Source organism: Metopolophium dirhodum, chromosome 1 (assembly GCF_019925205.1).
Source record: "Metopolophium dirhodum isolate CAU chromosome 1, ASM1992520v1, whole genome shotgun sequence".
NCBI classification, from domain to species: Eukaryota; Metazoa; Arthropoda; class Insecta; order Hemiptera; family Aphididae; genus Metopolophium; species Metopolophium dirhodum.
In genome coordinates this window covers 50,373,309-50,388,303 of record NC_083560.1, presented here as the reverse complement: position 1 = coordinate 50,388,303, position 14,995 = coordinate 50,373,309, and the positions used below count along the sequence as shown (strand labels likewise).

Genomic DNA, 14,995 nt, shown 5'->3' with positions numbered 1-14,995 from the left:
TCAAGTTGCTAACGTTATCCCAAAATATGGAACTCATATCTATGATCATCCCTTAATATAATTTAGGGAAACCAAACATATAAAGAGCCAGCAAACAACTGGGTATGATGATAACTAGCGTTCAATTCGCTGGGAAAACAGCTAACAGCGATTCACTAGACTTGGTTTGGGTGATAAAAACTTAGCCAATAGAAATAAAAATGATAAGGGAGACTCATGAGTTTTGTAGATGAGACAGCGGTGAAAAGCATGTCTTGAAAAACAAACAATAACTCGAGCTCTGAATTTGGAAACATGTACAACGAACAGTGATGGGTAAATTATAAAGCAAAGCAAGGCACGTTGATTAAATGACCACATTTAGTCTACATAAGTGAAGAAAAATAAAAAGCTTAAAACACAAGAGCGTTCATTGTTATTTATCACAATCACTTATTATCATTTAATTATTCATAATAATAATAGCTCTCAGTAAACATTACTATATAGTTTTTTGAAGTTTAGTACCTGGGCCATTGTAATTATAAGCATGATGTTTAACTTTTTGACAATATTTATTGAAGTTTATTGTTGAACACAAAAAGTTACCTAAGTTAAAAATTAGGTAGCCGATAAAATGTTTGTACTCCCGTACACTAGTATTTTAACATCCCTATTATGAGACGTCCACGTCCACGTCTACGTTTTCTTCAATGCTTAGCAAATTTTTGCTCTCCAAAAACCGTTTAGCTCCATCAATCGCATCTTGTGTAAACATATCTTTGTTTTCATTCATATAATTGTACGACCACAAGTCCAACTCGGTAATTATGAATACCAAACCTTTTGCATACAATTCCGCACCTAAAACAGAAATATTATAATTTATAACTGGCAGAATTTGATTTTATAATCAAGTAATCGATAAAAATTATTCTGTATAAATGTATTATTACTTAAAAGGTAGGTACGTAATTCTGAAATGTAATAAATTGTATGATTATATTATATTACCGATAGCAAAATCTTTGGGCCCATAGAACTGATTTTCATCTACACTGGTACCAGGTTTCCGTAATCGTGAAGCTGACATGAACCGTCCTTGAATAAATCCACTATTTTTACTAGCTAATTCAACTATACACATTTGATCGTTGCCGAGGCAAAACTCCATGATGAAATCACGAAGGTTGTCTATTTCATACACAGGTACCATCTTCAATTTATACCTGAGTTTATTACTTGCGTTCAGCACGAACGTAACAAAGTCCAAAGTTCTCGGTGGTTTAGGTACAAGTGATAAACAATTCTGACGCGTATCGTCTGGATCACCAATACCAGTGTGAGGTGGTATCGCCTAGTAGTTTATGACCATCATAAAAAAAAACAAAATTACTAAAAAATACTTTATACAGTTGGTTTACTATACAATAACTAGGTAGGTACCATTTGATTCACAGTTAAATTACTGTCATTTAGTTTTATTGGTTGGATGGGTTCAGGTTGAATAATTTTCAAAATGTCTTTGAAGTAATCTCTAGTAAACGGATCACAGTCATATAGTATAAATCTGAAAATTGAACAAAAGTTTAAATATTTAAGACCTTTGACTAATTAATAGCTTGGCTTATACACCTACGACCCAATACATCTATTGTATTTCCTATTATGAAATCTTTTATTCCATAATATTCTTGATATTCATCAACTCCTGCTTCTAAATAAATAGATGGAAAGTTTGCTGGAAATTGAAAAAAATCGAGAAAGTAAACTAACCCATCTATTCAAACTAATATCTTAATACCTATAGTATTTTGTTTAAATATAGTATAATAAATAAATATAGGGTTACTACATAATGACTAATGACGATTGTAGTTAGGTACTAAGGTAATGGAAAAGTATATTTACTTACATGGTAAATTTGACCAATTTTTAGGTAGTTTAATTTTGCTTAAAAACATACCAGATTGATTCAGCTCACATTTATTACCCATGGTTTTTGATTCGCTAATTTCTAACATATCGTCGGTTAGGTAATAAATGATTACGAAGTACTTATCCTCTGTGGAATCCGAAATGTCACTATTCCAGGTCGCGTAAAACCTGTAAAATGTTTTAAAAAGTCAATTATTATTGTACAACTTTATGATATCCAATAAATGTAGCAAGTTATTGTTATAAATGGCCATCGCTCCCAAACACTTAAATGCGAGTCGGTAATGATGTGTGTGATATTGTAAGTACATAATATTATCATTGAGTTGTCTTCATAATTCTAAACATAAGTTAAACATACCTCAGTGCCATCGCGTCGTATTTAAAAAAGTTTCTGAGCCTTTCCTCGGCAAATCTACCGTTGGATGCCAAACTCGACATTTTAGATTTTTCGGTTTCCCGTTGCAGTGTCATTTGTCTAATTACGATGTAAGGGTCCTCGATCACTGGTTCATCATCAGCCACCACCACACCCATGCTCGTTAAATATTTTCTGGTGAACTGATCGCAGCCGCACAACTTGTAAATGATTCCGTAGAAACTAACTTCATCTCCGACATTGAAGTCGGACCAATGCCAATACCTGCCTTCGCGGTGCGGATTCGGTATCTGGCCTCGTTTAAGAACACATCCTTGGACATAACCCGCGTTCTGCAGTATGAAAAAAAATATATTATATAATCTACCTATAATAGTTATAATAGCGTATCATATTATTATTGTTATACCTTACCTTATACGATAGCTTAATTTTAAATTAAAATAGGGTATAGTCAGTTACTCAGTTGGGTAAAATGGAGAACGATTAAAAATGTCCTGAAAGTAATTTTCTTGGTATTTTATTTTATTTTATCAACTATGATTAAACAAAATTTTAACATTACTAAAAAAAAATTTAATTTAAGCATAACACCGAATGATTAATATTAGTTAATATTATATATAAATAATATAATAAGTTAACATAGTGTGCAGCGGCTATACAGTGCGTTAAAACATATAATTTTGCTAGCTATTCTTAACTAGAATACCTATAGAATTTGAGGAGTAAATATTTTAGGAATTATAGTAAAGAAAATAACTAACCTTAACAGCGGATTCCACGATGGCAATAGTGTCATCAACCAAGAAGTATGTAATTTTAACTTTGCGCACTCGAAACGTCACCAGTGGTGAGTTATCTACGGTATCTTTGGTGTATCCAATGAAGGAAAGACATTTTCTATCAAACTTTACAAAATTTGGTAGTTCAATTGGTTTCGGATCGTCTTTGGCTTTTCCATATGTCAATGTTGGATCGTAACTATAAAGTGTAAATTCAACATACAAATTTATGAAATAAAATTGCCTATTATTTGTTATGTTATGAACTGTTCAGTTTTTGACTTGAATCAAATATCTACTAGATAGTCCTATTAAATTAGAAAAAAAATCGACAAATTTCGGACCCAATTCCCCGAGAGTTGAATTTTGGTACCTACACAAGTAGATTATACCTCACTAATAAACATACTAAAAGTCCTGACACCTACCCTTTGTGAGTAGCCTCCATAAGTTATATACTTATATATATATGTAAAAAGTCGTATAATTATACCGTATGAATAATCTCATTGGATTATATAACGTGTATATTATACTTTCTCAGTGTAAGAAGTGAATCGGTATTAAACTAAAAGTATTATTTACTTATAGTACGGACGCAAATCGTGTAGTAGTTTAGATAAGCTGGACGCAATTCGTTTACGCAATTCGTACACCCACTTATCAAACTTTATTTTGGGACCCCGGGTCGTTGGTCTACAGTTGATCGGTGTGTAATTAATATAGTTATAATGTACACTGTAGTTTAGTGACTGTTACTGTTACATTAGAGACTATAAAAACGTCCATATAATCTTCCGCGTTTTTATATTGTATCATTATATTGTTTTTAATTCAACGATTTCGAGTTAATAATTTTTTATAAAATTCGCCAACTTTAGTTTTATATTATGTGATAATGTACAAGTATAGAAAGCGAATGTCTTTCTATAAATGCTGAGGGCATAGCAAATATTATAAAATCGAGTAATGTGCGATTCGATATAGTAAATAGAAGTCATTAGTGAATTTAGAAAGTGTACTTATTCATAAAGATTGCCGAAAGACTTATACGAGACCAGACACCATAAAAATATATTAATGAACAAAAAGTACGAGTAATAATTCCCCTTTCAAAGATAAGCTACGTTCAAAAAATATATATAAATTTAAAGAAAACCGTTTATTCTGCGACAACGAATGTTTAAAATAATTAAAAAAGAAATTGAGTAAGGAACGTCAAGATACCATAACGGCACAACCTATCTACCGACTACCCTTCACTTTAAACAGTGAATTATTTGCATGGGGAACAAGAGAAATGATAAATGGGGTAAAGAGGGGTAAAGATTTGAAGAGTCAAAAAACAAAATATCATAATGGGTGTGAACGAAAATTTTGCAAACAAAAATTATTGGAAATAAGAAAAAGGGAGACCACAAGATGAAGATTTGACAACGCGTTGTTCAACTTATGTGATTTTTTGGAAACTGAAAATGAATGTCAATTTTGTCTACATTTATTGCATGAAAAAATGGTAGGAACGTGTGATAATATTTTTTTTAAATAAGTGCGGTAACGATATAATTATTACAACGAATCGTGGGAAGAAATCAGTAGTGTGTTTAACTACGGGATTTAAATTATTAACAAATGCATGGTATAATAATAAAAAATAAAACGATGAAGAATAATAGTTATGAATAGCCGAAGCACCTGCTACTATAATACGAGAGAATATAAGGTCATATTTTGTTTTGAGACTCATTCGTTTCCTCCATCGAATCAAATTATGGATAACGTGAAAGAAGGAACATATACCAAAGAGTTTGTTATTTTTTTTGTCTAAATTTTGTGGTAAAAATAGAAGAGCAAAATATCACAAATATGATAGTACTTTGTTATAATACATTTGTTGACATTAAGTTCTCCGAGAAGTACAATAATATTAGAAAAATCTGATAGAGGAAAAACAGAAACAAAATCAGACTCTAGTTGAAATCTGCAAGAGCATTTCAAAAATGAAATTCCTACGTTTTATGTTTATCCATGCAAATTGGTTGGGTGGGATACGACGTCTTCTATATTTCAGCAGAGAAAACTAAAACATTTAAAAACCGTTCAAAAGCACCAGAACTAAATGATTTATTATTGTTATTTTATAATGAATCTTCGTCACTTGATGACATTACACATATCGGAGAAAAAACCTGTTAAAACTATACAAAGCCCCAGTATGTACACATAACATCGTTTAATGAATATACGTACGATGTTTTCAAAGAAACCGTAGCTTCCAGCAAAAAGCAAGTATAGCTAATTTGACTTCCTCCAACTTTAAATTCGGCAAAAGAACATTATTTATACAGAATATATATGCATATACTTACACGTACAGTTGTGGCGTGGAAATAAACTAAACGTACTGAATTGGGGCTGGAAAGAGTACAATGGTAAATTAAGTCCAGTTATCACAAAAAAATCACAAGCACCGGATACCCTCTTAAAACATAAGTAAAGTTGTGCCTACGCCAAAACGTGTGGACAAAATTGCAGTTGTCGGAAAGCGGGATTGCTATGTTCGGTGACATGCATACACATTCAAGGGGGGGGGGGGGTCATGTTTGAATCAGCAACCATGGTTATTACAATAATTGATGACTAGGACTAGGACAATTTTGAGGACGAATTATATTTATATTTGAAGATACCATAGAACAAAATCATGAAAATATTAAGTATGAAAAATTATTTTTGTTTCAGGATCTACAAGCCATCATTACGATAAATATTTAAGATTTAATTTAATAAAATACATATTATAATTTTTTTGTATTGGTTTTATAATTTTTGACTAATATTTAATTCATTATTCAATCATTTAGGTATCTATATTACACATAAGACATAACTATTTCACATGTATAACTTATAATGATTAAAAATGTTGAAACAATTTAACGTGATATTATGTAAAATTATCTGCTCGTTAATTTTTTTCATAAGATGTTATAGCGTATGTTTGATGGTTTTTGATTAAAAAGAATAAAACAAATTCATCATTTCTTTTTTAAAAATATAATAGGTACCTACCGCAACATATTGGTTTTTAACAGTAAATTGTATGATCTTTAATTTTGGTCATTAGTGTTTTTATTGTAACTTTAACAGTTGACGAATTATAAGTGAAACTAATGAAAGAAGCACGCTTCCCTATAAAGAGGTGTGGGATGCTACGCACAACTGCACAAGAAGTAGGTGTATGTGTTTTAGTATGTTTATTAATAAGGTATTAGCTACTTGTGTACCAAAATTCAACTTTCAGTTAATTATTTCCGAACTTTTTGCTAATTTGACTGGACTAAGAGAAAAAGTGACGAATATGGAATATGCATACAATTACTAGAGATACTTAGTCAATTATGTCATGAATTACTAGGGGCTGTATGTCATATGTTATTGAAACTTGACCTTTAGTTATTGGTTTTATCAAACTTTTACCTATATGGTAGGTGCTGATATCACAGCACTGTTATCAAATGAAACAAAACATATTTTTGTTTTTCCTAACAATGGAAACTTTATAATGTATACAATATATTGTTATTTTTTTACTTAGTTAAAGTTTTTAAATTATAAATTCTTTACTTTTTAATACGTCTGAATATTTTATGAAAGTGTAGGTAATTATATTTTTGTGTTAAATTCTTGACTATGAACATATGGAATAGGTAGGTACTTGTTTGCATTCAATATGGAATACTATTTCCTATATAAATAATTATACATTTCTATACTTCTATTTTTCTTCATTTTTATTCTTTATTATTAGACTGAACTGTATTCTTATTAAATTGATTTATAATAAAAATATATGTTAAAATGGTAAACATTAGACATCAAATATTTTATTTTTTTTAGTTTTTTTATTAGAACTTCCAGTATATTACTATTATAGTTTGACAATTATTACAAAATCAAATATTTTAATTCATTTCCATTAATACCCTATTCTATATTACCAACACATTTTTTTTAAATGATAAAATTTAATTTTTTTAGGTTAGCATTATTATATTAAAATCTACACCTTGAAGTGTTCTAAGTTCTAACGACTAGAAGAAAATTATTCTATAATAATTTAAAATTAATATGATATTAAAGGTTTTCAAATAACAAAAAAATTATTTTCACTGGAGATCAAAAACAAAATTGTATTCCACATTTGTCACTTTTCCTTTAATAGTTAGTCTTAGATCAGTTAAAAAACAGAACCAACCAAATCAAAATCCGTATTATATTATTTAACAAAGAGCAAAAAATAAAAAATAAATATTTTTGTTAAGATGAATATTTTATATAATATTATTTTCATTTATACCTGTTATGTTGTCAATATTATTCGGTTATACATTATTTAGGTTCTTGGTACAATAGAATAGTGTTGTTGGTGTTTTTTTATACGATCATTGTTTAGAATTTATTATTTATTGATTGTATTTGATAAAAATAATTTGCGAACCAATAAGATTTGTTAAATCCTAGTAAAGCGTTTTCGCCACCTTACGATTTGTATCGTGTCGTATACTATATTCACTATTTTATTATACATGATAATATGTAACTATATAAGATGTATAAAAGGTAGGTTAAATAATATATAGTCCATCATGGAATTATCGCTGCTTCATATAATTATATTCATATGTATGTAGGTACCGTTTCAATTTTTATTCGCGTTTTTCGACAATGTTTGAAACGACTCTCGGGTTCGACCCTTGGTTATAAAAATGTAAAGTTATTAACCAGTAGGAACCTGCTTAGAGAATACGACATAGAGGCAGTGTTGTGAAGAACACTTTCAAAAAATATTTAATTAAATACATTTTTTTTCAAGTGTTTAAGATATAGGTAGGTAGTACTGTAGTAGGTACCTACTACTCAAATACTTTTTAGACACTTTTAGTTTTTATTGTAGGTTTGTATTTAACTTAACATAGTATATTTAATAATATACTATATTATATAATCTTTTTATTTAGTTTGCTTATCATGAATTAATTAATGATTGTGTTTTCATGTCCATGTCATATTTGTTCTTTTTTTGGTCATAAATCGTGGTTGCTACACTCACACTAATACGTCAGAACAAAACTATTCTTCGAATATTGCAATAGCAAAAATTTTTTTCCAACCAAATATTATTAATAAAAATTAAGTGTTCGAAAAAAAAATCAGTATTTAAGTATTTAAATTACCACAAAAAATACTTAATGTTTAAAGTATTGGAGTACTTTTACTCAAAACTTCACAACGACTACCGGCATATTATTAATAAACCGTTAGTTTTTATGCTCACGTGCTCCAACATAATATTATATTATGCAATAATTATACGCAAGACTTTGGGTATCTACCTATTGTATGTTAGTACCTACCTATTATACGTACCCAGTGATGTCAAATTTTTCACCATACAAGACGGTGTCAACGTCGAGTACACTCTTTCCTATACTCGTTGCTTTAACTTTGGGAATGGAATATCCGTTTTTCCATTGGAATTGAGGACTCAAATTGAAATATTGTTTCTGCATCAAACATAATCAAATATGAAAACATAATAGTTCGTGTAAATAGTATTTTCATACCAAATACTATGTATTTGTCAAAGGTACCTATCTATAATAATCTACTCAATGACATTATTATGATATGGTTACTTACTGTTATGTCATTAAAACGAAATCCCGGTATAAAAGGCAAACCGTCCATATTTGTTTTATATTTTATCAATACAGTTTAAGATATTTAACAATGTTATATTGTTATCAATCTTATTAATGTTTGTTTAATAAATTTAACTTGGTTACTCGGTGAGCAAAATAGCCATATATCGGAAACCACAGTTATAAATAATATGTAAATGTTGTAAATCCAACAACGACACTAGGTAGGTACCTATTTTATTTTTTATCATCCTATACCGATAATAACGATAAAGATTAGATTATTATTTATTATTAAGATCGAAAATAGTGGGAAATGGGAATTAAACATAAAACACATAAATCTGCATAATATCTACATACACACAATTATAGGTAAAGGTATCACCAATCATATTTTCATACAATACCTACAACAGCGATCATTGTTCAACATTTTTTGGATGTTTCTGTATTTTTAGGAATACAATAAAATTTGTTATCTAGATTTATAATATTACTTTTTTTTTTCGTTCAATGTCATTAAGATTTCGGCTGAATTACGTAATAACATATTACCTGTAACAAAATTTTTTGTAAGTATTGTTTTACATTTAACCTTTCCTTCAATAATAATATTAAAAATAGTCACTGTTTCGATTCAATTCTTTCGATTTCAATTTTAACTACACATCATAAACATTCAATGTCCATCCATAAATCTATAATCATATTCATAACAAAAATTGGTTAAGGTATTTATTACAATGCTGAATTTTTGAATGATTGAAATTTTTTTTTTTTACGAACTAAACTGGGTTATCTGAGTTATCTGTGGCTATTGGATGTAACATTACATTTTAGATATTATATTTATATTTATATATATTTATACATTACATAAGTCCAGTGCCGGCCCGAAATATTATGGCACCCCGGGCCAATTTTTAAAAGGCGTCCTTAAAAATATTCTTTACACCATACTAAATATTTACTTTTATTCATATTATTATATGTTTTGTTTAAAACTACCTACTTATATAGTTATATGTCTTCAGTGCCGGATCTAAGACATTTGGCGCCCGGGGCTAATAAAAATGTAGCGCCCTTACATAGTATTAGCTACAGGGGTCAGGGTTTGCGGGTTGTCAACACAATTAAAAAAATTTTTAAACAGGTACAAATCAAAAGTATATTTTTATATAACAAATATTTTTTATTTAAATCGTTGTCTTAACATATTATATTATAATATTATAGATCATAGTCAATATTATAGTTAACAACCATTAAAAAATATAAAAACAAAAACCTAAATAAAATTTCTCTTGATTATTTTAATTAAGTAAAAAAATTATAATCTGAAAATTTAAAAATTAACTTTTCTAGCTTTTTTTGCAGCGAAATCATTAAGTATATCTTCATAATTGATTTGTCTTGCAATTTTATTTTCTATGGATAAAATAGATAAGTTATTAAGTCTTGCTTGCTCCGTAGTAGATCTTAAATATGTTTTTATTAATTTCAATTTGCTGAAGCTTCGTTCACACGAAGCTGAAGTAACTGGCATTGTAAGATATATTTGGTAAGCAACGGATATATTTGGATATGCATCTTGAAGTTTATTTTTATAAATAAAATTCAACATTTCAAAAAATGTTGCTCTTTTTAAATCGTCATCTATGTTGTAAACATGCTCTTTAAAGCTCTCTAGTTCTGAAATGAATTCAATTTTGTTGAGGTCGTTTTCATATTTATTGCATAAATCGACTCCCGCTCTTTTCAAGTTTTCCATAGGCCAAGAATAAATTATTGTTGGATCTAAAAATGAAAAATCTTGAGCAATATTTTCCATTGATTTAAATCTTTGACGTAGTCCTATTAAGATATTGTCAATAACATTTTTAATCATTATTAAAAATTTATTTTCTTCACTTATGTTACAAAACTCATCTTCTGCAATTTCCCCGGGTAAAAGTTTCTTTTTTCGTAATCTGACTTTTGGAAATTCCGTTTCTATGCCTAATACTTCAGCTTTATTCTTTGAATCCAAGAAAGCCTCATTTATACCTTGCTCTCGAAAGTTTTCTAATATTTTAAGGAGACTTTGCAGGTGTTTGACAGCTACATCAATTGTTAATTTTGGTTTTTGTAAAATTATATTAATCCTGTCAATTGCACTGAGAATTTTTTCCCAAACCGTAAGCATACAAATAAAAGAAAAACTTTTAAGTGATCTTATCAAATTATCTGCATCAAATTTTGTTTCTTCTGATAATTTTTCTTGTTTTAGAACGTCAAAGCTTTTAAAAACCATATCCAGTTGAGTATTTAATGATTTTATTGCACGATGTTTAGCTGACCACCTTGTTGTACTATACCCTTTCAATGACAATTTTAAATTATTCATTAGAATATCCCATCTTTGCGTTGAACTTGAAAAGAAATTAAATAATTTCTGTACGATGCCAAAAAATGTTTCTACTTTAGGTATACTTTTTGCACAATTAACACCAATTAAATTTAAGGAGTGAGCTGAGCATGGGATGAATCTTGCAAGTTTATTCATTTCAATAATTCGTGCTTGGACTCCTTTAATTTTTCCACTCATATTTGACCCGTTATCAAACGATTGTCCTCTACAGTCAGATATTCTAAGATTATCTTTTGTCAAACAATCTAATATATCTTCTGTTAATGATTCACCAGTTTTGTTGTACACACGCACAAACTTTAAAAAACTTTCTATGATTTCGCATTCATTCTGGTTGTTTTGTATAACATAGCGAATAACTTGGGTCATTTGTTCTTGATGTGCAATGTCCGGTGTACAATCGAATAGTATAGAATAATATTTCGCCTCTATTATTTTTGAAAGAATTTCATCTTTAACTCTTTTTGCCATAATCTCTAGAAACTCGTCTTGAATACCATGAGAAAAATAAGAAAGACCACCTTTTTTATGTCTTTCAATATGTTTTGATAATGGTTCATGATAATGTGACACTAGATTAACTAAATTTAAAAACTTTCCACTTCGGTTTGATGTTCCCACACTAGAAATAATTTCATTAGATCCTCGAAATGCACTTCCGTCCATTGCTAGATGCATTATAATGTCTATAATTGCCAATAAAACGGATTTCCAGTGACCTTCTTTTCTTATAGAATTTTGCAATTCTGTATCTATACCCTCGCAGTGATTCAATGCCATTTCCAATGAAGTCCAAGAACACACATTTTTTTTATGTATTGGTGAATTTTCATGTAATGGAATTTTTTCGGTAACTTTTTTCCAATTTGTTAAGCCAGTGTATGCTAATTGTGATATGTTGGATGAGTTTTCTATTTTAGTAAACAATTTACAAGGTACACAAAAAAGTGCATTTTTATATGAAGAATAGCTGAGCCATGTTCTTTTTATTTTTTTTCCATTCATAAGTATCTTATAAAACCAGTCAGACTTAACATTTCTACCGTCTCTTCCCGAATTACTAAAATCATGAATTTCGGAATAATTGTACCTCATTTTCACTAAATATGTTCTTTGTGTATCTGTAATATTTAAAGGCCATGTACCAAGATCAGTAAAATGTATGTTTATGGTGTCTACTTTATCACAATTAGTTCTGTTCCTGTCTATAGCTGAATAATAGTCCTCATCACTAGTCGATACCGTTTTTGTTTCAAATAATTTATTATGTGCAATCTCTGTAGAAATAACTTTATGTTTATTTTTTTCTTTGGGTATAATAATTGTATTTGATATTGATGAACTTGTATCAGAATTTGAAGGAATCACTTCTATAAATTAAAGGTAAATTTAAAAAGGTATTTTTGTGATGGCCTTTGGTTAGTTTATACGATTTAAGCTTAATATATTAGCTGCTACAATATATTTTATAACTAAAATTAGTAAAATCAAAAATACCTACTTAAATCTAAAACGTGAATGATTTATAAGAAATTTAAAAATAAAACAAATAATTATTTAATATTCTATACTAAATTGTATACATTTCTTTACTAAACAATACAAATTTATTTATTTATTGTTGCAATAAAATAAAAATTCAATTTTATTAAGTTGTTTTAAATATCTCAACCTTGATTAAATTCATTATATTTAACTATAGGTAAATATATAATTTATTTTAACAGGTTTAAAAATTGCTTACCGTTGGTTTCTGTTTATGTAATATTCTTATCGATATCTGAATCATGGTCCACATCATTAGTTGATACCGTTTTTGTTTCAATTAATTTATTATGTACAATCTCTGTAGAAACAACGTTATGTTTATTTTAATTTTATTTAGATGTTTAAAACATGTTTTAAATAACCTTGATTAAACTCATTACATTTAAGTATTTCACTATAAATATATAATTTATTTTGACAGCTGTAAAAATTGCTTACCGTTGGTTTCTGTTTTTGAAAAGAAATTGACGATCTTAGGTAGTTTTTGTACATTTTTTTCAAGTTCCAGTTTTCTTTTTCTATTTTCAGCCCCACTAAGCTTTTTTTTTGAATTCATTATCTTTTTGTTGGTTAAGAAATGTTAAAATAAAAAAAACTGTAGAGTTGAAATGAATCTGACAACAGTGACAACAACTTTACTGTCGACTATTCGACATGAATAAATGAACAATAAAAATAATATTATCGTACATTCTAACATTGTAAATACCTATTATAAAACCCATGATATAAAATATGTCAACACCGCGCCGGAGTGCCGGACCAAAATATAAACAAAAGATAAACGTATTCGAATATCTAATATTATTTATTCTGTTTAAATATATAGTATTATAATTTATACATATTTTTAGCTTATTTTTTTATTTTTCATAATCTTAAGAGCGCCCTGATACCAACAGCGCCCGGGGCAAGAGTACCCACTTGCCCCCCCCTAGATCCGGCACTGTATGTCTTATATGTATAGAGTGTAGGATACAATAATTTGGACACAACTACACGTCAACGTCAAGTATTATTAAATATGATATTATTATTCATTTTTATTTATTTATTAAATTAATTAAATATACAATATAATATTATTATAATAGGCAGGTAATACATATTTCAATATTTGTATAACATTTATTTTACGTTAATGTATATTATGTTAGTTCATTCTATGTCAGTAAACATTTTTATTGTCTTAGACAATTTATTATTGTAAATTAATGTATTATTATTACATACTGTTATTATTTAAAAAAATGTTTTCTTCATTCGAAATCATTAAAATTTGTTATTGCTTCATTCAGATCTGATTAAGTGACTTTATCATTTTCAATATTGATTAATGCCAAATTGTTTAGATGGTCATCTATATTTGTTGATCTTAAGTAAGTTTTTATTAACTATAACTTACTAAAACTTCTCTCACCATTTGCAGTCGTTACTGGAATTTCCATCAAAGTTCTTAAAGCTACCCATAAGTTTGGTAAAGTATCTTGTAACTTGTCGTCATTAATAAATAACATAATGTCCACAGGGAAGCTATCCTTTTTTGAATATAACGATTTTACAGTCTCAATTTTATTGTACAAATCTATACCATTTATATCGCGTTATTGTCTTTAATATTAAACAAAAACCCTCAAGTATCATTAAATTCTTTTGTTTTTTTTTAAAACGTTCAGAAATAGTTGTTATTTTTTGGTCAAGTATGTTATTAAATACATGATGTTTGAAAAAATCTGGATTTTTGGATTTTTGGCCTGAAACTTTCAATTCAAAAATTGAAATTCTTCATATTATAATCACTAGATATTGTGGAATCTGTTATAATCAAATGATTTTTGCCAGTAGTTGTTAATGTTTTAGGCCTAAATGCTATATCTTTGTAACAGGGCTTGTATTTGAAAAAAAAATCCCTTTTATGTTATTTACAATTAAAACGTTACATAAGTTTTGTGTTTATTGTTATTCAGAATTAAAACGTTATACAAGTTTTGCGTTAATCGTTATTTAGAATAGTGTTAATACCTATTAAATGTATTATTAATAACTAAATATTTTTACGAAACCAAAATAATTTTGAAACGAATGGATTTTAAATTATTTCGTTTTACGTTATTTTTCGTTCAATGAAATTCTATAAATAACGTTTTGTTTAATGATATATAATATATTTTGGTAATCGATATGTTTTGTTTTGTGATATTTAATTATATTTGATTATAGCCTTCCGTTATAATTACGTTTAAAAATT

The 14,995-nt window shown here is 28.2% G+C and overlaps 2 protein-coding genes across 2 annotated transcripts; both read right to left on the bottom strand.

The window, feature by feature from the left end:
• Positions 1–655: 655 nt before the first annotated feature.
• LOC132939792 (EF-hand domain-containing protein 1-like) lies at positions 656–8,832 on the bottom strand. The gene is made up of 9 exons (XM_061007171.1): positions 8,785–8,832; positions 8,512–8,648; positions 3,064–3,280; positions 2,279–2,628; positions 1,895–2,085; positions 1,615–1,720; positions 1,426–1,549; positions 994–1,336; positions 656–843 (listed from the first exon to the last, which is right to left on the bottom strand). Exons 1-9 carry the CDS (start codon positions 8,830–8,832, stop codon positions 656–658), a joined length of 1,704 nt encoding a protein of 567 aa, XP_060863154.1.
• A 1,302-nt stretch (positions 8,833–10,134) lies between these two features.
• On the bottom strand, positions 10,135–14,264 carry LOC132939785 (zinc finger MYM-type protein 1-like). The gene is made up of 2 exons (XM_061007158.1): positions 14,168–14,264; positions 10,135–12,569 (listed from the first exon to the last, which is right to left on the bottom strand). Exons 1-2 carry the CDS (start codon positions 14,262–14,264, stop codon positions 10,135–10,137), a joined length of 2,532 nt encoding a protein of 843 aa, XP_060863141.1.
• Between the last annotated feature and the right edge of the window lie 731 nt (positions 14,265–14,995).